The sequence below is a fragment of the Fundulus heteroclitus genome, chromosome 23, assembly GCF_011125445.2.
Source record: "Fundulus heteroclitus isolate FHET01 chromosome 23, MU-UCD_Fhet_4.1, whole genome shotgun sequence".
Taxonomy (NCBI): Eukaryota; Metazoa; Chordata; class Actinopteri; order Cyprinodontiformes; family Fundulidae; genus Fundulus; species Fundulus heteroclitus.
This window is the reverse complement of record NC_046383.1, coordinates 3,284,856-3,311,096: the sequence shown is the minus strand read 5'-3', so window position 1 is coordinate 3,311,096 and position 26,241 is coordinate 3,284,856. Positions and strand designations below refer to the sequence as shown.

The 26,241-nt window shown below is 39.7% G+C and overlaps 1 protein-coding gene across 7 annotated transcripts in view; it reads right to left on the bottom strand.

Annotated features, from left to right (window-relative positions):
- The window catches only part of diaph2 (diaphanous-related formin 2), a 510,558-nt gene that overhangs the window by 39,191 nt on the left and 445,126 nt on the right, over positions 1–26,241 (bottom strand). The window contains exon 30 of one of the 7 annotated variants that reach the window (XM_036127359.1): positions 16,722–16,810. The exons of the other annotated variants lie outside the window; for them this stretch is intronic. Within the exon in view, the coding sequence (XP_035983252.1) occupies positions 16,734–16,810 (77 nt within the window). The 3' untranslated portion in view covers positions 16,722–16,733. The remainder of the gene's footprint in view (positions 1–16,721; positions 16,811–26,241) is intronic. 7 annotated transcript variants of the gene reach the window in all.

Below are 26,241 nucleotides of genomic sequence, written 5' to 3'. Positions count from 1 at the left end.
CCATTCATTCCTGCTTCTTTGGACACAGTGTTTACCTGCTGCCCAATGTATCCCATCCACCAACGGATGCAATGATGGAGAGAGATCATCATAACCTCTCCTACCTGTATTTGTAGTTCAAAAGAAAAGTAATCAGGACAAAGTGAAACAAATGTTGGAAAGTTCATAAAAACAGGCCAAATTGTAATAGTTTCTGATACAGAAAGTGATAGCAAGGTAAGGTAAGTTTATTTATATAGTGGTTTTCAGTAACAAGACGATTCCAAGTGCTGGACATGAAGTGTACAGTGGATGTCTGTGTCATTGTTTTTTCTTATCTCTGGATATTCAGTCCATATGGAGGAGGGGTGCAAATTCAGCAGAAAATCACTGCTTTGCAAAACAAGCATATTAGTACGGATGTGACTTTATTTTGGGTTTAATCAGTCTGTTTAGAAATAAATATTGCTCTTAATGATCTCTGTAAAAGCTGCTGCTTTACAATCTGGACCGACACATTGCAACACTGTCTTAATATTAACAGACATTTGGCATGTTGTTTTGACTAATACACATTCATTGGATTTATTATTTTTGGTATTCTGTATAATATTGAATGAGTTGTTTTCTTTGTATCACATTTTTGATATTGTTGGACTCCAAGGTCCAATTGTACAGAGTAAACACGAAGAGCCTTGAGGGAAAAGGGTCTAAAATAAAAGTCACATTCCAGCGTATAAATTGCTTTCCAGTTTGTTAAAGTTGTCTGAAAATTCAGCCGTTTCATGTTGCCCTCATCAACAACCTATTCAGCGAAGTCTTTGTCGGCAGCACTGAGGCTCATGCTGCTATCAAGCTGTATTATGTTCTCTGATAAGTGGCCGTGGTATAACATTAGTCCCAATCATGACCTCCGAGATGTCCTGATCCAGACAGAATAACGAAGTTGGCGGAGAAAATTTAATTACACGCTTTGACAATCATCACCTCAATCAGACATGTCCCCCTATATGAAGAAATGTCTTTCTTCCTCATCACTTTTTAATCAAACCAAGTTTACTTAGACCGGACTGGTCCTTTTCGATCAAATACAAAGGGACCCTACACATTTTTATAACAAAATGGATGGTTTGAGAGACCAAAAGGTTCCTGGTTCGTCTCCCACAACCTGCCACTCCCTTGGGGAGTGGTGGCCTAGTGGTTAGAGCAGTGCGCTTGCACTCTGAGAAGGTTGCAAGTACCAGATTCAATCCCCGCAGACAGTCACTGTGGATACCTGAGCAAGACCCTTAGCCCAAAATTGCTCCCTGTGATAGCTGCCCACTGCTCCATAAGGGATGGGTTAAATGCAGAAGACAAATTTAATTGGAATGTACAATTGCAATGACAAATAAAGATTTTGCTCTTTCTTTCTGAGCAAGACCCAGAATGCTCCCCTTTACTGCATGGGACCCTTGAATACTGCAAACAATCTTTACTGATTAGGGATATAAGCATCAGCGTGCACAACGAAGTAGAACCTAAGTTGTTCAAGTAGCTTCCCCTAATTTGATTGGGATACGTTTTGACAGGAAATCAACATTTAATGAGGAGAAGCGAGGTGGGAGAAATTAGCCATTACCCCACAGAGCAGGCATAAAATGTTCATAAATGACAAAGATGTTGGCACTGACTCTTTTAAAAGTGCAGAGCTTGGGGAACATTGTGACGCTCAGACACTCGGTTCACTTCATCTGCGGAGGTAGAGAGGGAAAAAAAAAAGGGGGCGGACGAGAGACGGTTAGGATGTGCAGGAGAAAGAGAGACAGTGAGCGACAGGGCGAGAGCGTTTGAAAGGCACGGTGTCTGCTCCTTGGCAGGATGGACGGAGGGAGGTATGCGACAGCAGAGCGGAGCAAGTGCGGCAGAACAAACCGGTGGTGACTCATGGGCTCCTTCATTCACCGCTGTGATCAGATCCAGCAGGACAGCCCACCATATGGGATGGCACAACTTATTCATTCAATCACTTGGACTGCACACAGGAACAGAAGAGGAAAGGAATGCTGTGTGTCAATGTGTGTGCGCGCATGAGGAGGAGAGGTTCTCTGAATATGACAGTAAATGAAAGAAGTAGTAAGGAGACGAAATGTAAGAACAAAGGATGTAATTAATCAGCTATTCACGCAGCGTAAATAAATAAGAGGAGGAAACGTATCAGGAACAAAGAACTGTTAAATGGAACTTGCCCTGCAGTGATTATATTGTAATTGGATTTCTTAAAACTGATTGTTGGCAGATTGGAAACCTTCCATGCTTTGTGGCTTCTCAAATACAAAAGCATTCACAAACTTTGATAAGATAGCATATTTTAATGGTATTTTATGTGAGAGACCGACAAAAAGCAATGCATAACGGTGATGTTCAAGGAATATAACACTACGTTTTTTAAAATGTTTTACAAACAAAATCCCCTGCAACCAATTCCCTTCAGAAGTCACCTAATTAGTAAATATAGTCGCCTTGTGTGTAATTTAATCTGAGTATAAATCCAGCTGTCCTTTGAAGGCTTTACAGAAAACAAACAGATAACCAAGAAATCCCACAGATAGAGCAAGGATAAAATTGTGGACACATTAAAAGCCAAGTTATGTTATAAAAACAATAAATTAATCATGCCACACTGCTACACCAAAATAAAAGTAACTACACCTTCAGATTAAATCAAAAATGAATGAAGAAAAAAATAGGCTACGTTAAAACAATGTAAAGCATGTGTTAAAGCTTAACTACTGTATATCTGCACTCTTATTCTAATCATAATCAGAGTTTAAAAGGAATTTCAATATCCTGAAATGTTGAAATTTACTTTATTTTGAAAAACCAACACCGCCGGCTCCTGTCTGTCTCACTGAAAAGCTGCTAGTGTATGAAGCTACCGGTGGCCACTAAGTGCTTTATAATGAAGGAAGACTGGAGACAACAGTCCAGGGCTGCAACCTTAGTCAACTCTATCGCTATACCCTTCTAGGAACTAGAGACTAAACTAGTGACTTTTCTCTGTATTTTTGCTGATTTAGTGACTTGACGTGAAAGCAGCGATCTTTCCCCGGGGGAAACACAGCTGCTGGAATATCATACAACCCTCAGCGCAGTCTCACAGGCACAGGCTGCTGCCCCGTCCTGAAAGCTCTGCATGCAGTCAGAGCAAAGAGAGCAGAGAGGAGACCCACTCCGTTTTCACATTGCAAATGTATAATGCAAGTGCAAAGCTGCAAGTGATTCTGTCCTGGATTACAAAACTGGATATAAATATAATGTAAATATGGCTTTTTATCTATCTGTTTTTTTTTCCTCTAAAACTGTTGCAGTAAAATGATTACCACTCAGTTTTAATCACTTATTCACCTCGTCCAGTGAGTATGCCTCTGACTACTATATTTTTGGTAAAATTTGGTAAAAACAAGATGGCTGTCCACTATGAAAGTTTGGGAAAAGAGGGATTTATCGATGAAAGCAGCCAAGAGGCCTATCTTACCTCTGGGAGGGCTGCAGAAATCCACAGCTCAGGTGTGAGAATCTCCATAAATCTCAGGTTTATGGAGGAGTGATGAGAAAAATGCAATTGTTGGGAGGCAGGCTTAAGCGGGCCCATTTACAGTTGGCCAAAAGTCATGTAGGGGAGACAGCAAACATGTGGAAAAAAGGTTCTCTGGTTGGATCAGACCAGTACTGATCTTTCTGGACAACGTGCAAAACTTTGTGTGTAGAAACTTCTTCTTTCTTCGGTGTTGACAGGGAAGCTGGGCTTAGTTGATGGGAATATGCACAAACGTACAATACTGGAAGTAAACCTGTTAAAGGTTGCAAAACACTTGAATTTGTTTCTTGAGGTTCACTTTCCAGCAGGACCACGGCCACACAGATAAAGCCAGAGCTGTAATGCAATGTTTTTGTTTTTGTTTGTTTTACAGCAGAGTGACGTTCCTGAATGGGTCAGACCGGTTCCAGAGCTGAATTCCATTGAGAATCTGTGCCAACATTGAAACCGATTTTCACAGATACTTAAACATAAGATTGACCATTTTGCAAAGAACATCTTGTACAATATTGAGTGTTTCTATGTTTTAAGCTGGTAGAGACAACCCCCCCCCCCCCCCCCCCCCCCCCCTCCCGCCATAGTCTTCCAGCTGTAAATCAGCCAAGGGTGGTGCTCTGTAGTGATAAAAGTTGACTCAGGGTGGTATATTTATTTCCCATTTATATAAAACTCTCATTTTAGCCAACCCCCTTTTTCTTCTGCAGATTTTGACAAATCATGACTAAAATTAAACGGGGGATTTCTGTTACCTGTTGTTTGTTTATTCCCTGATTTTTTTTTTTTTTTTTCCTTTGGGGAGAAAAATAAACCCTCCACCTATCATCCAGATGGCTCACTGTAGAAATCAAATACAATTAAAACATGTATTAATGAATTATTCCTAGCATATGACATTGTGACAATAACTCCTGTCTTTTCTAGGCCTCTGTTAAAAGCAGATTAAAGCTAAGCTCTGAGAGGTGAGGGGCCTGGCAAATTGAGCCCCCAACACACTAAGCGCAGGAATAGAAACAGACATAATCTAACCAAAGCCAGATATTTTTGAGAAGAAAAGAATGTTTCTACCCGGCTGGCAAGAGGCATCATAAACCCTTTTATAAGGTACCTAAACTAGACTGCGCTTCAGAGAAAGCAGAACCAATTTGCTTAACTTCGCAACATGCAGGAGCCCGGCGATAAAAGCGTCTGTCCTATGCCGAGCCTGGCAAAGATATTGTTATCCACTTTATTCCTGTGCCACCTTGCCAGCTTACACAAGACAGATAGCAATCGTTTTGGGGTAATTTAGGGATTAGACTGAAGGTGTGTTGTAATCACAACCTTTTGTTGGAAGCTAGACAGTATTTTAGTAGGCTATATATGTAGCATAGCATGAGCAGCCAAGTTTTGTCATTTTGTCTCTTGTCCAAAAAAAGACTTCTAAGAAATCTTCCAGGCAGCAGCCAGATTAAGAATCTGTTTTTTTAGTACATGCAGCATGAAAGTGAATATAAATATGTTTTTTTAATAGGTGCAAGATTAATAGAACTGATGTTTGTAGCCGTGTTTTTTTTATTTTTTATTTAGACAATACTGCCTGCATCTGTTTAAACATTCTTTATATTTACAATCTTTAAATATTAGATTGTCAAAAGGTCATATTATTTTAGAAAAAAAACAACAGATGCACATTATTTCAGGACAAAAAGAGCAATTTAATTTTGATGATAACTGATGGAAATCAGAAAATTACTTAAGACCTATAAAAACATAGCTGTTAGCATCATGCTGTAGGGATTGTTTTCCTACTTTTATCCCAAGAGGATTTTGGACCACTGAGCAACAGTGCAGTACTTTTTCTTCTTAGCCCAGATAAGATGCTTTTGACACTGTGTTCATGAAGTGCTTTATCACAAATAATGTGATAGTTTAGCCCAAGTCGTTGGTGCTTGGACTTTTCTTTGTATCATATTTTTTACTTTCACTAAATTTTCCTTTAATATGCCTGGATATCGCCCTTTTTGTGGTTCATCTTCTTTGTGGAGATTGTCCGTGATTCTTTGTTGGTCATGACGTTATATTTCTAAACGAATCCATTTTTGTTGATCTTTGATGTGATTTGACTTTAGATTTTCATTAGCTGTAAGCAGCAATCATCATTATAAAGCAAATTAAGACTTTAAATACATCGCATAATGTAATTAAGGTTCACATTTTTGAATTAAGATGTTGAAATAAACTCACTTTTCAAATTTATTTAGATCCCCCCCTCTCTTTTTTTCACTACATATTGTCAGCCTTTGTGATGCGACACAAAGCTGTAACCTGGTTTTTATAATGAAACACGGTTATTCTTTCCTAACACTCAAAACTGACGTCTGCAGATGAGTCAAACACAAAAGCAGTAGCTAAGGTAAAGGAACGCAGTACACATCCCCAGAGGTTAGTCGCAGTATTATCACTCTGACAATCAGTCTTATTCACAGACAATCCTCCTGGCTTTTTGTTCATTTTGCCCTCTGCCACAAGCTCCCTTCTGTTCTCAGATCCCACACTTCAAATGATCTACTTTTACCTTTTTGTGCCCACATTACAGACAGTTTAAGGGTAATTCAGCTTGGCAGGAACAACGCAGAACATCAAAAAGCGTGCTGTCTTGATGTCTGAATACAATGAAATGTTGTATCTTGTCATTATTCTCTGCTGTCAGAACTGAGTGAAACACATCAAGGCAGCCTTTAAAATATCTACTAAAGAGGTTTTATATCTTTACATGAAATTAGGTCCATAAATACAGTATTTGGACACTGAATTTTAATTTTAGATCTCCACTAAAATATATTCAGTTTCCAATAATAAGATGAATACGGGCTTAAAGCGCACTGTGTCATCTTTAATTTGTGGGTATTCATCTAAACTGGATGAAAGTGCTCAGGATTTGCAGCTCTTAAATATCTTTGAAGCCTATTTTGCCTGGGACTCTAAGTAATTGGGCACTTGATTTAAAGCTGATTTCTGAAAACATGTTGGATATTTTTTTAATCCCTCATCAAACAAGAATCTCCGGAGTTGATTTTGGTATTCTGCATAGACTAAGATCTCATGAGCCGACAGCTTGTGGTGAAAGGAGCTCTTAATGCCTGTGAGACTGTCCTTAGGGCGCAAAAACATCACAAATCCATCAAAGCGCAAATACTTTGAGTTCACCGCAAAGTGCAAACCATTTAAGAGTATCAAAATATAGGAAGGTCAGATCAGATTTTTCAGGCCAGGGCTGGAACAGCATTCTTCAAATCTACATAAACCAAGTTCAACCTGTCAGAGAGAGTCGGGGAGAAAAATAAATATGGAGAGGGCTTACAACGGCTCATGGTCCGAAGCGCAGCCAACGTCATCTGGAAAACATGGAGCCAGTGTGATGGCATGGCCATGCATGGCTTCCAGTGGCTTTAGGCTACTGGTGTTTATTGATGTGACAGAAGACAGACACAGAAGTAAATTCTGATCCATCTGGTCACATTCAGCCAAATGTATCAGAGCTGATCAGTGGCGTTTCACAACACAGATGGACAAAGTCCTCAAACATACAAAAGAAACTCATTTTGCAAAGACTGATTCAGTTACCCCATGCGAGCGTGGGGAGCTTTCAAAATGCGTTTCATGTGTTGCACTTAAACTCTAAAGAGAGAGCTTTAGAGTGGAGGGGCACATAGTGTAGCTTTCAACACGACACATTTCACAGCATATGTTGCTGAGTGACACAGTGCCTTTATTTTCTATTCCAGCCTGCAGTTCTTCTGAAGCTCGACTCCTCTACAAATGGGAGAAGGTGTCCCAAAAGAACTAATTCATTAAATGATTCATATTTGAAGCAGTTAATGTACAAACCAATCACCCGAATCAGAAAACATCTAAAACGTCTTGTTCAACAACTGTGTTTGAAATGTTCGCTCTCACCATATTTCTATCCATATTTTATATGGATAGTTAGGTGGGAAAAAGTACTAGAGTACATTAGTGCTTTATAGTTATGCACCAAGTATCCCCAATTACATGTAGCATAAACATGTGGAGGCAAGACACCAAAAACAGCTTCTTTAGTTAAATGTATTAAATCTAAGAACTCCTTACATTTTTTGTTTCTAAACACATCAGCCAACATTATGTGGATGCACTGAGATAATCTTCTAATTCCCATCCTCCTCAGTTGGATTTAAAACTATCTGTATCAGCATGTTTTATTTTTCTCTTTTGTGTGTCATAGTCCTTACAAAAAAACGAAGAAAGAAAAGTAAACGTAACAGGTTAACATCGGATTGAACCAGTCAGACCTTGAAGGAGGAAAAAAACTGGGATTGGAAAGGCCCGATTGATACATTGTTAGTTATACTTGTGGTTTTCCCCCAGTCTGCTCCTTAATTGCAAATACAATCTATATGAATTTCTTCATGTCAAAGTGAAATGATATGGCAAGCTCCTAAAGACATGTTGGGACATATGTTTGGAAGCATTCAATGGGATGGCAATTAAGAAGCTGTAGGCTTGCAGAACTGTTAAGCATAGGTTAAAGTACGTCTGTTTATGTAGCTTTATGGAAAAAAATAAAATTCTGATGAGACCACATGCTCAAATTTCAAATTTCTCCTGCTCCCTGTCTCCTCTGCTGCTTCTCCTTTTTTTTTTCTCAAAACCAAGGTCATAAAAGTTAACAAGCCTAAACTAAAGCCAACTCCAACGAAAAGTTGATCAGGCATCCGATCATCATAACTATGGTGACGTTCATAGATACCAGGTTTCTAGTAGACATCGAATCTAAACACCCCAGTGTGGTTCAGTACATTTTCCTGATTGGACTAAACCATTTGTAAAAAACCAAAAAAAAAACAAAAAAAAAAAACAGACTGAACGCAATTTAGGGCTGCAAGATATTAGAAGATGCAATGGCGATAATAACGGTAAATACTGTGATGACAATATTAGGTGGATATCTGCCTGTTTTCTTCTTTCCTCTCTTTTTCATCTGTGCTTTTGACACTCTGTGACCTTTAGGGCAATGTCATTTGTGTCTGGTGTAAGCATCTGCTGCTGTGAGACTGTTCAACTGGCTAAATATTGCATTAGCATGTAAAATGCAAGTTCATAATACTTGGCATAAATTAGCTGCACTCCAAACAACTGTTTACAATATGCACAAACTAAAATTGTGAAGACGATACATTTGCGATATATTGTGCAGCTCTAATGCTAACGCTTTATTGTGTTTGCTGTTGTAGGTCCTCAAGGCATCCACAACATGACGAGCCTAAGTGCTTTAAGTGGAAGGCAACCTGACGACTCTAATGACTTTTCTAAAATAACTGAAAGAAAAGTCAAGAAACAAGAAGTCCAGCTGCCTTCTAGGTAAGCACTTATTATCCCACTCACTATGAGATAATTGTAGAGCAACGTATAGCGGGGGAAATAGGAAGGTGAATATTAAGAGTAATCATCATGTGCAGAGCTCCGTCTGAAGGCAAACTGAATGCTTACAGTTCTGACCTCTGCCTGAAGGCTTTCACTCTACACATTTTGCCAGTCGCCCTATCTGGGGCAGTTATATTTGATTAGAGTTGACAGTAGTAAAAGACCGTCTGCATAAAAAAATGCTCACATTCTGACTCTGGATAAAAGAAGTTGCCATTCTAAGCCAATAATAGTGTCCATAATAAAGTCAGTCGAGCAGAAAACAGCCACTCTTTCATTTCCTTATTTGGGGCCATGTGTTTGGTACATCCCATTATTCATCAGGGCTGGGCTGCTGATAACTGTTCTATTCACATCAGAAGAAAGGATGGCTCACAACCTCTCTGAAAACCCTCCGCCCTCATGCAAATTAAATGACCTAAAAAAAAACTAGTTATGTTAGTTATTTTGTAAGCAACTACAACTTTCTACCATCTTAGAGAGGAAAGTATCTGACATCATGATTTGGGGTGCTCGCATCAAAGTAAGTGATTTTTTTTATAATTCTTTCCTCCAAACCTCAGGTGTTTTTTTTTTGTTTTTGTTTTTTTACAGGAGGTATATTCAGCATCTTATGCCGGCCTTTTTGTCTTGGCATGACCTACTTTGATTAACAAAAGACAGGGCAAGCATATGCCATCGAAAAGGTGTGGCTATGATTTCCAGAGAACGGCTGACTCGCTCCAGTAAGATGCTCTGCAGTTCAAAGGTAAAACACTTCCTTATTTAAAACCTCTGCTGCGAGTCAGGAGCACACTGTGTGATATTTGTGATCAATCATGGCTGCTGAAAAAAAGATTGGCCTGGCTGAAAATAATAAAAAAGATGCTATCCATAAAGTGCCGATCTTTTGAGGGATGAACTCCTCAGAGGAAAGTCTGGCCGTGCCAGACAGACTGTTCAGAATCTCAGTCGACGGACAGATTAATGAGCTGTGCCTTCACATACAGTACAGCAAGCCCAAGATAGATCTGGGTGTATTTCCCGGCTGGTTCTGCAGCCCTGCAACAGCATATGGTGAATCACATGTAGGGTGCTGTGCAGTTATACTGTGCCTTCCAAAAACTATTTATAACCCATAAGCTTTTTACACATTTTGTCACGCTACAACAATGTCTAATTGGGGTTTTAGGTGATACACCAACACATGTTGGCAGATATTTGAGACGTGGAATGAAAATGACACAGTTTTATTTATTTGTATTTAGACACCTTTACTCTGATACCTGTAAATTAAAGCCTGATTCAGACAGGCTGGGAAAGGAGACTGTTTATCAGAGTAGCAGCTAAGTGGCTCATTTTAACTCGGGAGGAGCTGCAGAGATCCATCCATACATTGGGTATGAGAATTTATTGACATGACAACTATAATATGTGAACTCCACAAAGCTGGCCTTTATTTGAAGAGTCACAAGAAGAAAGACACTGTGGAAAAAAAAAAACGGGTTTGCAGTATTACCCGGAGGTGAGCTGAAGATGAATGGAGCTAAATAAAGGAAACAACTCTAAACATACACCACAAGTTATAATGATTTGGTTTAGATCAAAGCACATTTATGTGTTAAAATGGTCTAGTCAAAGTCCAAACCTAAATACATTTGAGAATTTAACGAAAGACTTTAAAATTCCTGCTCACAAATGAACTCAAATTACACTTACACACTACGCTGTGATGGTCTATCATATAAAATCCTAATGTCATAGGACTTTATGTAATGGGAAAAAATGCAGAAAAAGTCAACAAGAATTCATACCCATGCAAAGCCATGTAAACTTGATTGTATAAAATAATTCCTACATATACAGACTGCAATAAACTCACACATGCTATGAAAAAAAAAAAACCTCACACATGTAAACGGCCAAACACCTCTAAAAGCCAGAGGGCAAATGGATTAAAAAAAAGGGTGTGGGGGTCCTTTGTGCACCCTGAGTTCAGGTCTTGGCCATTAAATAAGCTGGCACTGCAGATGTGAGCTGCATTGACAATGATGTATGGGAAAAACACAATCCAGCACCGTTATGAATCGGTTGGCTCCGGTGTGGACAATGCTCGCAAAAAGACGAGACGTCTTCGGACACGCACTCACACAATCATGACGCAGGGCTACAGCCAATAATATCTTCCTCTTTTCCAGACAAATTCAATTTTTATCCAAGACATATGTAAGCTGATTAAAACAGCCTACAAAGACTGGAGAAATATGTCACATCCTCCAGGGCTGGACACGATATTGAGTGCTGCTTTGGCAATGCCTTGCTTTTCCTTCTCTGTCCTTCCTCTACGTCTCCTCTCTTCTGACCTCTCTGCATCACCTGATGGCATCACACATCCATTTCAGCAATCTCTTTATCTTTCCCTTTCTTTACTATGTGACTTTCCTTCTATATGTCCTTGGAAAGGCAAACACATTATTCATGATAGGCTATGAAAAGCCTTTTATGAGTTCATTCATGTTTTTCTCTTTGCTGTCTATACTTAATGATTGAAACTGCACATTAATAATATCCCAATGACGAGAAGCTGTCAGAGCTCTATTTGCTCTTTGCTGAGTTGCCCAACTCGTTATTGTGAGTTGGGTTTGTATATGCTAATATGCTACCCTGCCACAAATGTGGGTATGGGTATGGTAAATGGGTTTTACATGGGTCTAAGGGTGTAAACTGAAAAGATTATTGGGAACCATTATTTGCATAGTGCCAATGTACTGGGACGAAAGGTGTCAACTTGACAGTGTGCATGACAGTTTGCGGCTTTGTAAACTGGACAGCTTCTTAGGGGAAAAAAACATGTCTGCTCAAATGTGGTGTTACTCTTTTTCTGTTTTGAACCTACCAGAAATTGATTTCTTCTTCCTGTTTTTTTTTCCTTCAAGGTCAGGGCCCAGTACGGGCAATATCACCCCAAACAAGACAATGTCATTGATTTTCTGACGATATGGGAATACAAATCTAATTTTCTAAATGCACTCAATGAGTGCCCTCAAGTGGTTTAATAATTATCAGCTGAATGTGTGTGAAAATAAGGCAAGACATCCTGCCTCGTCTTTCTCTAAGCATTCTGCATAACCAGGTGAGTGAATCTTCATCAGAGCAGACAGAGTGTCTGCATAGCATAGTATGAGATGAAGATATATCAGATTATTGCTGCTACGTGTAGTAGGCTGAAAATTGGGGTACACGCGGCATCTTTAAATTGCAAAAACTCTTGCTATGCAACTGTTAGACATGTCCTAAAACAAAACCCAAAAAACAAACTTGTGGCAGCTTGCCCTAGCTGGAGACCAAACTGTCAATGCTACTGTATCAGATGTGCACAATGGCAATGCTGTAGAGTCCTTTTTGAGTAGTTACATAATCGTGTAATGAGTGTAAGACATTTACTATAAACAGACACAGCAATTTGCAAGATGACTAATCCTTATTTATCTTACAATAAAATAAAAAAGTAAGTATATATATATATATATATATATATATATATATATATATATATATATATATATATATATATATATATATATTTCTATATTGGTAAAATATAAAATAATTATTGTCAAGACAATTTAAACACTGAGTGGCTGAGACGAAAAATGTGCCACACTACTTAAAATATGTCTGAAACAGACACTATCAAGTTTTGCAAAACAAAGAAGTGAAAGAGCAGCTGGTTCCCACTTTGGACTTGTGGCTTGGGTGGAACCATGCCAATCAAAAGAGTGTCACAGAAGCACACACACACACACACACACACTAGGGCCACAACACTGTGTGTTCAGCCACTGCAGTGATGTCATGTCATCAGAAGATGTGTGAATAACACATCTGAATTATGAATGCGGAGAGGTTAATTATGGATGAAAGGAGGGCAGAAATAATGCCACAGACATTTCCCTGAAACACATGGTTGGATAAATGGCTATAGACCCAGTGTGCATTTGTTGGCAAGCATTGAGTCAGGAAGAGACTCCTTATTTGGCTGGTTAGTTGGTGCTGATGTATGTTGGTCCTTGTTGCGTATGGATCTACTCAGCATTCTCTCTCAACACGTACTTGCTTTACATCACCACATTACGCTAACCGCAGCTGACAGGGAACACTGTTCTATTATTGAAAATAAAGCTACAATTATTATTTTAAAAGCAATTATACTTAGCGCTTGTCTTTATAGGATGAAGTGGGAAGTAACAGTGGAGGCAGAAGAAAGTAATTCTCAAGGATATAATATGGCAATGATGTTGACTTGTCAAAATATTCTTATAATCCAACATAACGTGTTTATTATTTGTGTCTTAGAATTGAAAAAAGCATCCCTTCAAGGTAATCAATCAGCTGCTATTTTCTGTTTTAATGATTCTTTGGTAAGAGAGCTGCACCTGCAGCTCTGAAAGATTGCAGCGGGCTGTCATCCATGAACAAAAGCACTGGCCTTTTACAAAGAAGGTCAGAGATTTGTTGCGATAGCATGAAACCGGGGTACGCAGACTGGGTTGGTGGCATCACTTAAAGAGATGCAAAAGGATCAGAGTGGAACTAATATGGGGCGTGCAAATGGCTGGACGAGGAAAAAGACGAGACCATTGGGAAGAATGATGTTCCAGACACAAGTGCAGCTCTGGTTCAGGAGCTTGTGACCTCTGGGGGTTTTGTAAAGGAATTGAGGGATTAGTGAAAAGGCTTCAATGCTTTTATTTTCAATTTTGTATACTTGCCCTTTACAATGTGTGGTCATGACTGAATATTTACTAAAAACAGCAGAAAATCTCCTTTAATTCTTTACTATCACTCTACTTTTATGAATTCTTTGCTAAATGTTGTAGTAAAAACCAGACAGGCTTTTCCCAAACATTTAACAACTTTTACAAAGACCCTAAAATGGCCTTGGTAGACTCAGATTTAGCTTAAACCTCATATTCTATGCCAAAGCCTCCTTCAGTCTTGAAAATATCAGTACTGTTATGAGTTTCATGCTGAAAAGAAATGCTGTATGAATCTCAGTCAATGTGTTTTTAAAATGAACGTTTTTAGCCGTATTTATGTGCTAACATATGGTTTTCTTCTTGCTTATTTAGTAACTGATACAATCCTTTGTTTATGTCTTGTTTGAATATAAAATCAATGGGGATCATTGAACTGGATAGGTAGAGGATTAATCCAGTGAAATGTAGCCTATCGACTGCTACACATAAAACCAGCTGAATGTGAGCCTCAGACTCCTGGACGTTAGTAATTCATAATATGAGACGTGAACAGTGTAGCTCGTTTCTCAAACTATGTCTGTGCCCCAGTTATATCTGTAACTGGTTGTCACCTCTGTTGTTTTACACATCAAACTATAAGTCCAGATATTTCTAACACTGCAGTTATTTCTTACAGAGACACTACTGTCCCTGAGAAGTCGTGACATAATAATTGAAGAACAAAAAAAAAGAAATGCTCATTCATCGGGTGTCTGCACTTTCCTCAGACTGACAGCTGGAGCACAGGCACAGTTCCAGCAGTAAAAAAAAAAAAAAAAAAACTACTAATAGGAGGGGAAAGGTTAATATTTCTGTTCTGTTCAAGGTTTAAGAACATAAAATGAGAAGAGACAGAAAAAAAAATTACTTTGCTCTACCGTCATAAGGGTCAAAAGACACAAAGCGGTGAGCCAAAGGCCCTGTGTGATGTCTCCTTGTTGAAAACTTTAGCACTAAGGGCCTTGGGACATCCACCCGGCTCTACTAAAACATTCAAAGCTTTGCCTCCAAAGAGCAAAACTTTTGTTCTTTCACAAAAGGTCTGACCAGAGGTTCTCCCATAGAGGGGAGCCCCACATAAAATCAGATTATTTCCACTGAAATCCCCCTTTCTCCACCTGCCAGTTAACTATGTCACTGCCATTGTGTCCTCGCTGGTAAAGCTCTCCAGTGTGGCATAATGGAGGCTGGATGTGCATTATTGCTTTTACTGCCATTTATTCAACAAGGAGAGTCCCCCCCACCATCCCTTTGCTCCTTCCTTTTTTCTTGTATTTTTTTTTCTTTTAGGAGAAATCTGGGCCACATGCCCAGAGGAACGCAAAGTGCTTTAATTCATTCGCACCTTTTCTCTCTGGCTGCCATCTCCAAGGCCTCTCTTTATGCCCAGAAGTGATTTGCTCAGGCTGGACCATCAAAGCAATTATGGCAGCGGCCTGCTTCCCTATTATGAAGAGAGATGACTGACAACAGGGAGACTGCGCGGGGGTGGAGGGCACTTTGCTTCAATTTATTTGATCTGAAAACATTTTTTTTTTCTCCAAAGCTCACTTGACTAACAAAACACAAACAAACTCCCCAGATTACCTCTTTGAAGTTTTTGACCAAAAACATTTTATCCTGTTTTCTGTGGAACATTTTTCAATTACCTCGCTCACCTTTCGGGGGCAAAGCGACTATGGACTCCAGTGAGGTGATGCGGCGGAGGATGCCTGCGATGTAACAAAATACCAGGAGGCACGGCCGGCACTGATGTGCAGCAATTAATGTAATGGACATGAGAAAGCAAAATCTTCTGACTAATGAGAATGTCTTATATTACAGCACAAATGCACGGGGTCGCCAAGACTCCTATCATTACTATGGCTCGCTACAAAAAGGGATACTCCATAAATGGATAATGCAGGCGGAGAGAGCCGGGTACGGCGCCACTGAGCGCATCGTCCATCCAACAGTAATAATTACGCCTGGGGTTACATGGAGTCATTGGGATGAAGAGGGACAGGATGCGAGGGAAAATTAGGCATTTTAAGAAAACACGGCATTAATGTTGAAGAGTGGGAAGGCAGAGAAGGGGCCAAAGTGAAGTTGAGTAGGAAAAAAAGGGAAACACTGAGATGAATCATGGGAGAAGAGGAATCAAGGAGAAGCCGAGGAGGAACAGACGAGAGAGCAAAGCGTACAAGCGGCGAAGTGACACATTGGCTAATCAGTCTGCTGTCGTTCTCTTTTTAAAGCTGTCATCTTGGCCATCAAAGCATCAAGACCTTGTTCTTCTCCGTCTCTCATTGACTGATTCTCCTGTTCAATTATTCAAGGTTTATAAGCACAGGCCATCAATTCAGCAACCAGCAGAGCCAGTGAAATAATGACAGGGTTGCTTCTTCAGCCATACTGACTGTCATAAAAGTTTTACAATTGGAAAAAGGAAAAATCAATTTCTGGGACTTCTTCCACTATCATAAACATATTAATGGTGGGATTACGGGTTAAGACAAACCCCCTATCTTTATTATTGCAGACCCCACGTGAATTTGGACGCTTTGCCATTAATTATTGTGTGGTGCTGAATATTTCCAACGATGAAATGATGGGGTTTTTTTTAGCCATCACAGAACATCTATGCATGCTGTAAATGTGGATTTCCATGCATATTGAGCTGCATTACTGCTAGAACATCTGTGGTGTGTGTGTGTGCGTGTGTGTCAGGCAACACTTCTGTGGTTTTTAGTCTGCTTGTTCTTAAAAAGCCCAACCTGTATGAGTCACTCTGCGAAACTGAAAATCAGGTCAACGGCAGCCCTTCAAGCGAGGCCTAACTACACGTAGCCACATGCATGCGATCAAACAGAAACAACCTACAAGAACACAGCCCGGCCACACACGCAAAGCACGTGATGTACAAATGTATATGAACACATACAGGCACACACTCAGCCTACTTGTTGGAAATCTCAAGTAGCATTGCAGCTCCCATCTGCCGTAATCTGCCCTGGGGCAACAATGACCTGAGCCACGGACAGAAACTCGTCTGGAGTAGAAAGAAAAATAATAATAGCTGAGGTAATGCAGTGTGCAGCTTCATCCTTTACTTAGTTGGCAATGCCTTCAGGGCTGGAGATGTTGCAAACTCAGAAACCTCATCCGGCTTTAAAACCAAAGCACGGCTCCCGTACTCTTCAGTCAGTTACATGGCACATCTTCCTGTTAGATACAGAACATGCTAATCAGATACCGAGAAACTGCCTCCACAAGGGTAAATCCTTCCATGCACATGCTGTAGTCAGTAGCCAAACCACATAAGTACAGAGTTTTTCGGTGGCCCAGGTAAAGATGTGTAGAGAGCATTAAAATATATTCTTCCTTTCTTGCATAAGCTCACGCTGAAACTTTCAGAGAAATTTGACATTGACTTGAGGAGATTCATTTAGTGGGAACAACAAATAACAAAATCACGTGAGGCACAAATGTCGGTACCCCTGATTTTAATATGTTGCCCTTTATACTTACGATGCTCTTTATACACAGCAACATATAATCACAGGATAACTTTAGAAAATGTTCGGCTTTTTAAAATAACAAACGCCACCATATACCATTACAGGACCCAAAACCTTTGAAAAAGCAACAGGCCCACAGCATCACACATCCTCCACTGTACTAATAGGTGTATCACATATTCACTCTTCATTTCCTATCAGTCAGCTAAAGTCCCAGTAGAGTTGAACAAACTCCATGTTTACATTGTTGATGGCAGGCGGTGTCTACAGTTGTTATGGAAAGTTGCTCTTTGGTGCAAAAAATGCTTCTATCAATTTTAAGGGGCTTAAGAAAATTAAGATTAATTGTATCGCTGGTGATTTTGTTTTGAAATCCATAAAATTGCATAATTTCGCTTCATATCTAACAGTAAGAGTTTTGAGGCTTTTTTAAACTTTTTTTTAAATTTATTTTTTTAACCTACATCACCGTTCTGCTTGCTGTGCATGACAGCAAGACAAATATATACCCTTGTCTATCGTAGTGGCCAGTGGCTGGAAGAAATGGATTGTTTCATGTACCACCGCTGGTAACAATTGTTTCCTAACATGACGATTTTTTTCTCACTGATTGAGCGTACTCAAATTACATGCTTGATTTCTTAGAATTTTCCAGTGTGGGATTATTGTACTGCAATAAAAGATGAGTTTATTTCAAGTCTTTACCAGGAGTACCAACAGACTTCTCGGTGTCTGGATTTCACAAATTTAATTGGACAGTCTTATGCAACAACGGCTCAGAAAAATTATACAGGTCCTGCCTTTTCTTATATAAGATAAAAACAGGGTAAGATGAACAGCAAACAGCCCTAAATATATTACAACTTAAGGTTGTTTAACTAAAATCAAACTAAACTCCAGAAACAGTGAGATAGACGGAGAAAAGCAGCAGACACGACTTTTGCTTTAATCATTTTGTTGTTCTGTTTTTTTTTTATTTTTATGTTTGTTAGTGCGGTGACTAACTGGAAATACATGAGGTATGTTCTTAGTGAAGCTTTTTCTGTTGTTCATCCATTCAGGAAGGTTGTTTAATGAACATTTTAGAGGCCATCCAACCGAGAGAAAAAGAGTATTCACAAGTGAAAAACATTAGAGATGGAGGCATGACTGGCCAGGAGTGAAAATACAAACAAGTTCAGCGAAGAATATGAGATGTTGTACTGTTGCAAAACTGCCAAAGAGCAAAACCCCACTTATTATCTTTACTTATTTAAGTTTACTGTGTCATTTGTTGTTGATTTTTCAGCCGTTTTAGATCAGATTATTTCTTTCACGTCAAAACAGAAAAATAAAAAAATCCAACTCTAAGGTGGTGTGCTTACTTTATCCAAACTGTATACTCAAAATCCAAACGATAAATCACCATATTTCCATATTTATTTACTCAGTCCTAATCCACTGGAGGTAAGGGGCCCATACTGTGGCAAGCTGTCTATTTTTAAGGTTCACATATTAGTCATCTCTCGGGGGTCTAACATTGTAATTTATGGAATTCATGAATACTAAACTGTTGTGTTCCCTTCTTGTTTACCCCCACCACGCCCTCCCCTCCTCCTCCCTCGATGCTTCTCAGCGCAACAAAAACTGATTTGTGTGAATTCAGATAAACTCAAAATGGCCGATGTCAACCCACTCCAGCCGAGGAGGTGTGGCAGTCAGGCGCTCCACTTGAGGTATGTGGTAAAATATTTCAGGATATTTAAGACTCTTTTTTTCTCAGTGCTCAGTAGAAGGATAGTTGTGTCGTTACTGAACCAGCAATAGAAATAAAAAAGGATTTAAATTTTTTTCACACCCATATTTAACATAATGCCTTTCAGGAACATTTATACCCCTCATAGAAAAATGCAAATAATTTACTTTAATGGCATTTTATGTGATAGACCAGCACAAAGCAGAGCATAATTGTCAAGTGGAAATATATAATACATGTTTCTTAATTGTTTTCCGAAAGAATATAAAAAAGGTATGGTGTACATTTACGCAAATCTAGAAATAGGAAATCTTCCCTGCTACATAGCTCATGCTCAGCGAGATTAAATGGAGAGCATCTGTAAACATCCATTACAATTACTGCAACAAAGTGCCAGATAGATTTAGGCCTAGACTTTGACTGGGTCATTCTAGCACGCTGATTGAGCTTTCCATTTCAGCTCTGGCAGCAATTCCTTACTTTTGTGCTGGAAGAGGAACCTCCACCCTAGTATTGAGTCCTTTTCTGCTTCCAACAGGTTTTTTTTTCTTGATTGCCCTATATGAATCTCTATCCCCCTATTCATTAATTCTGACCAGCTTCCCTGCCTCTACTTGAGACACGCATCCCCACAGTATGATCCTATAACCACCATGTTTTACCATCGTGATGGTGGGTTCAAGGCGATGACCTTTATTAGTTTCCCACCACAGCCAATATGTTCCAGTCCAGTCTCATTTGATATTATTTTTAGTTATGCTCCATAAAGCCATTATTTATAGTGGTTGTCCTGTCTACCCAGTATCAAACCTGAGGTTTAGATCTGTGCAGTTCCTCCAAGGTCGCCATGTCCCTCGTGGCTGCTCCTCTGATTAATGCTTTCTACCCTGGCCTCTGAGTTTAGGTGGACAGCCATGTTTGGGTAGGTTTGCAGCTGCTGCACCATATTCTCATGAGTAGGTAATTATCACCGCTATTCCCTCTGCAGATCGCAACAACAAATATGTCACTATGTAAATAAACAATTATACTCATTATACACTCATTACGTTATAATTGCATCATCAGAATCACAACTGAGAGGGCATTTTCCACCAGCGTGCAGCTATGACAAAACATAAGGCCACCATCCAAAACATCTAATCCTCGACTTAAACAGAAAAATGGGAGGTATTGTGAACAGGGCTTTATCAGAAATGACCATTTAATGTCTGACTGAAATGCTGGAAAGGGACAACAGCAATGGGCTGCATGAACCTAATAAAGCTGAGAGTGCTGCTAAAGCTTAGACCCCACTCAAATATCTCCATCAAAAACGAACCGAATAGAAGCCTTAAGGATAAAAGATAGAAGAGAGAATATATAGCGAAGGAGCTAAACCGCTGGGATCAGTACAAAGTAACTAAATGGGCACGGCAAATTTCCATTACTTGAACAGGAATAGCCATTTCAGCTGCTGGGATCTAAATAAAAAGCTTAACTCTGTCCTTTCTCTGTCTTTTTGTTCATTCACGTGTGCAGCCTTTCTCTTCCCTAACTGCCCTACATGGACAAATGGATATTTGCCATCTCACAGCATCCTTGAGGCACATCAATAAATAAAGTTGACACAAATAAACAGATAAATAAATAAATATGAGGAGCCCAGCAAATGGGCATCAGTCAGCATTAGTGATGGAAGCATGTCAAGCGAAATCATGCTTGACTGGAGCCCGGCCTGCCTGAGTGTAGGCAGCGTTCTTGCTGATTGTACACTCGGTAGGGGAATGCATTTGCTTTCGTGTCGGACTATAGGTACACTGCTTGCTTGCTTTTGGGCTTTGTACTTCATTTAACCCCGATGTTCTCTTTTACTTTCTTTTTACCAGTATCTCTACTTATGCATCTCTCCATAAGAGCACAACATACACACTCCTTTTTAGTGATAGCTTTCTGTTTTCCACCTCCTTTCCTGTCCACGTTTTCCTTTCTGGGACTCCATGTTCTACATGCCATCTTTTCTGCATTTTATGTTTCAGATACGAAGAGTACAGATTTCTTTCAAGTTATAGTTTTGAGAAATTCCCCATAGTGTTAGATTTTACATGCTAACTGATTGTCTGGACCATGTAGAGAGACTGTGCAAAAATGTATGGTCAAAGTGCCCTGCCTCTGTGCTCCAACCTTGTGAATGCTATAAAAGAAGAAGTGCGGTCCTATTAGCCAAAGGGGATTATCAAGTGTTGATGTTTCTTTTTCCCCACTGAATATTTGTGCTTTTATCAAAGACAACATTTCTAATTCCTAATTTTTTTTATTATGAGGCCACGCTACCTTTATAATGCATATTAATTTAAAGGTGTCATAATAATAAACATCTTTACTTGTCATTGCAACTAATACAGTCCAGTGAAAGTTGTCCCCTGCATTTAACCCATCCCCTAGGAAAGCATTGGCCTTCACTGTGCGCTTCCCGGGGAAGCTAAGGGCCTGCTCAGGAGCAGCCTATGGGATTTGAACCAGCAAGCGCCCTGCTCTGACCACTGGGCCACCACTCCCACTTTCTTATACATGTTCACCAAGGTTCAGAAGCTCTCCCAAGTAAACACATTTAAATTACTAACTTTGCAATCTCAATTTCTTTGAAGGCTAGAAAGTAAGAAGGGTTAAATAAACCTGCTGTGGAAAAATGTTTAATTTATTGGGACACTACTTATGAAAAGGAGGACGAGTCACAGTATCAAGCTAATTAAAAGTGAGGGTGTCACACATACTGAGATTTCTTCAATTTTCCTGCTCTGATATCTGTTTGACTGATACAACCTGCTGAATGGAACTTTAAATATTGTTTCTGCATATCTTGTCTTTGTATTTAAGGGAATTACCATTATCAGTCATTGCCAGGTACATGGTCCTTTTATGCCTCGATATTACAAATCCTCACATCAAGGCTGCCAAGAAGAGAAATGAAATATTAATTCTGTTACTTTCTGGCTGACAGATTGTAAGATTAGAGCTGGCACTTCAAATGCAAACATCAGCCTGGACATTATAACTTATATTTTAATAACAGACACATCGTGTTAAGGGAGAGAGAAAAAAAAACGTGTGACGGGAGAGGGAAAGGGATTTGATTCTGGCACACTGTCTTATTGTTGGAGGAATACATAACCACGCAGGATGGCATCCTATTCCATTGCACTTTATTTTCCCGCTGATCACCAGTTGGCCCCGCTGTATGCCTAATGAGCGATAAATAAGGTTTAATTCAACCGACACAAGTTGCCCATCCTTCAGCTCTAAGCATGATGGCTTGGGCGAGATTCCATTGGAATTATATGAGGGTAATTTTTCAGCTGGTGGGATGGTCCTATTGCCCTGCCTATATTTGGCTCTCACAGGCATTCCTGTGTCTTTAAGCTCTGCAAGTTTATAGGTCTATTAGGAATTCATCAAACGATGAGTGGCATCAATCTTATTGTGGGAATGTGCACTGGGTAAAAATGAGATAAAACCTTCCATTATGGGGCACTCCAAAGCACATTTGCCCTCCAAAATTGATCTAGTATTGACAATTTACACTTGGGGTGACCTTTCTTAACTGCCCACATACTTGAAAGCCAATATTGTTTGGAGAGGAAGTAATACCAACTCACAACTCGGTGCAAACGCTTGGAAGTTAGTGAATACGATGATGTTGTAAACAGCTTTGCTGCTCAGGATTGGATTGGTTCAGGCATTGAACACTGTCTCACACCAAGGCAGTTCTCGGTCTGTTAAGTAAGACGATATTGCTCAAACACATAAGGATTCTTGAGACAATTATCGTACTAAAGAAGGAAGAAATCTTTATTTGTCATTGCAATTGTACATTTCAACAACATTTTTCTCCTGCAATTACGATCTTTTCACCCCCCCCCCCCCCAAAAAAAAAGTCAGATTTGGGCAACTTCCATATTTGATACTAATTTAGATACATATCAGATATTTTTCAAAGCGACCGCAGTTTAAACGGTCATGTCACATTTTATCCGTCTTTCATGTCACTCTCCTGTCTCACACTGCACATCCAGTTAGCGCTCCATAAAAGGCCGTCGCTAATATCTGTGCTGATTACTTCTTACCATACTTCATCTCGCTATGATGTGGTCTTAATATTGTCGTCTCCCATTGCGTAACAGCTTTCTAATAATAAAGAGGAGAGATGCTGGCCGGTATCCGCATTCCCCCCCCCCCCCCCCAAGTTTTTTTTTTAAAACAAAACTTTATTGAACACTTCTAAAAACAATTCCATTCAACATTACTTCTGTGAACAGTGCGCTGCTGTGTGAGGTCTCCTTCTGTTTTCTGAGCATGCAGGTCGCTTTGCGGTTCTGAACCGTTCAGACAGAAGTCTGATGACAGTAGTAATATGAAAGGCCACCTAAAAAAAAAATTTGATTTCAGCAAAAAAAAATCGTAATTGAGCATCAAGACCTACAGTGTGAATGTAGCCTTAGTTACCTTTTGACCAACTAGCATAAAAAGCTGAAATACATTTTCCTCAATTCCAATTAAGATCAGATCGGGCTTTGTTTCATTGAATCTTTCTTAATGGTTAGATTTGACTTTATGTGTCTAGAGATGACATTTGTGAGTTAGGGCTAAACGAATAAACAGAAGTGAATTTAAATTCCTTCTCATCAGCCTTTTTCTACGGGTTGCTGACAAATGTTGTTATCTATAAGAAACAGGTGATAGATTTCAAACAGCCAATCTTTACAGAACGGTTCTCTCATCTACTCTATTGATATCTCACATCTACTAAGCCATCCGAGCTGCAGCATGAAACCCTACGGGTCTCTTTGCCCCAAATCATGTTAGCTCCTCTTCCTGTAGGAGCGCCGTGAGGGCAGCCCCAATGAATAACATCTATCAACACCCTGCAGTAGAGGCCAAAAGTTGAGGAGGCAAAGCCCTCGACTCCCTGCAGCAGCCGTGCGTACTGTATCTGATATGTGACACTAGCTGGAGTGTGTGTGTGTCTGAGGCGCTGCGGAGGAGAACTACTGCCAGGGAGCCTGAGAGACAACGCAGGAAGATGAAGCGATAGGTGCAACTTATGTGTGAGCAAATTAATTGCCGAAGGAATTAAGATCCTTATTGCTTTCCGTTATTTAATTTAAGAGACAAAACGTCTGATTTTTCTAATGATCAGGAAGAAGATCCAAAGCAGCTGCCAAGCAGTACGCAGTGTGGTTAATCAGATCAAGGTGATGCTGATAGCAAAGAGACGTAATGAGAATAAGTGTTAAAGACATCACAATTCAGCTAGTTGACGTCAAAGAACAATGCTTTTGTATTTAGCTCCAGAAGCAGAGAGGCAGATTCAGGGTGGTTCAATTCATGTTTAACAATTCACCACAATAAACTTGAGGCATTTATTGCAAATGAGGAAAAAAAATGTGTTTATTTAATCATCAGTAAACTTACAAGAGGGGTTACCTTCTGACCTGACCGACTGAATTAACTGTTGGTTTTTCAAGCAATTAGATAAGAAAAAATAAATAAAATTACTGAACTTGACAAGCATTATCATTTATGTAATGTCAAATATGTCCTAAAGCGGCGTGTTATAGTCATTAACATTATGACTGTTTATTAGCCCTTTATGATGAACTTTTCCCTGAAACAGACAAGGCAGAGCTTGCTCTTTGAGATCTCCCTCATTTAAAAGTCAATGGTTTGTCATTTTCCAGAAGGGCAGGAGGCCAACAGGATTTCTCATTGTTGATTTGATGCGGTATCCTCTTATTTTATGGCATTATCTTAGTTTAATCTAATGCAAGGAGAAGTCAAGAGCATCTTTGCCAAGAAAACACAGGCTGTGTTGTGCCCAGAGCGATGACTATATTAGGAAATCTGATGCCAGATTGTTAATACGTATAACATGAGCTTTTATCTTATTAGGGGCTGAATTTAAATACGTTTGCCTCAGTATTGACAAATTTCTACACAATTGGGATAGAGTTCAGATAGTTGAAGTTATACAAAACAGGATCCTTGAATAAAGTTAGGAGGTCTCACCTCAGTTTAGAAGAAATGAGGGAACGTTTGATGGACTGGCTTGTGGAGGGGAAGCAGGTAACTGGTGCAGACAGGGATGGGAAGAGGGACCCTGGTTTGGGATTGTAATGACATTGAAAAGGCAGTAAATAAATAAGATTGGCTTGGCTCTCTTTGAAATCTGATTGATGTGTCTTTTGGGATGCACCCCCCCATCCCAGTATGAAAGACCCAGTGAGTCTGTGGCTTTCATCCCTGACCGAAAATCAATGAGCCCGGATGTATGAGAGGCTCCTGCTCTCTACCCACCAATCTCCTGCCAGATTCCCTGGTAACTGTCTCACAAGAAAGGGAATAGGAGATAAAGCACTGAGGTATCTTTCCCACTTTTTAAAAAAATCAAATCCTGTTTACGCTATAAAAATAAATCACAAATCTGAAGGGTTTTCTTTTTACGGATACAAGTTTTAAAAGGTGTGGCGTGCAATTGAGTTTTTCCCCTTTTACTCTGATCCCCCTGAATAAAATCCAGGACGCAACCAATTGCCTTTCGAACTGAACAAATTGCTAAGTAAAGTCTACCTGTCCTGATCCTTAGGTGTTTGTGTTTGAACTTAGTCATTTTTGGATCATGCTGTCTTTAGTTTGGTATTCTGGTTAGGTTCTGTTTTACTCCTTGTCCTCTGCCATTCCATTGCTCTCTCTGTATCCTACCTCCATGAATCACACCTGCTCCCATTTACACCTGCCGCTTCACCTGGCTTCTCTCTCATCAGCTCACTCTACCCTCGGTATTTATACTCCTGGCTTCCTTTCACCCAGTGCTGGTTCATCTGGTCAACTTATGGTTTCCTACCTGAGTTCTCCTGGCTGCAATTTTTGAGTTTCTGGACTGATTAATCTCTGCACATTTTTTTGAAAAGCTTTATTAAATAATTTTTGGCTGCATCTGCTCCTGGGTCCATTAACCAAATCGTGACACTACCACTGTGTAATTTAATCTCAATAAAAATCCAGCTGTTCTGTGAAGGCCTCAGAGCTCTGTTAGAGAACACGAAGAGCAAGAAACACAGCAGGCAGGTCAGGGAGAAAGCTGTGGTATAATCTGAAGCAGGGTTATCTTGTATATCAATATCCTACATTTTTAACATCTCACCAGCAATCATCTGAAACGTGAATACAAAAGAGTGTGGCAGAACTGCA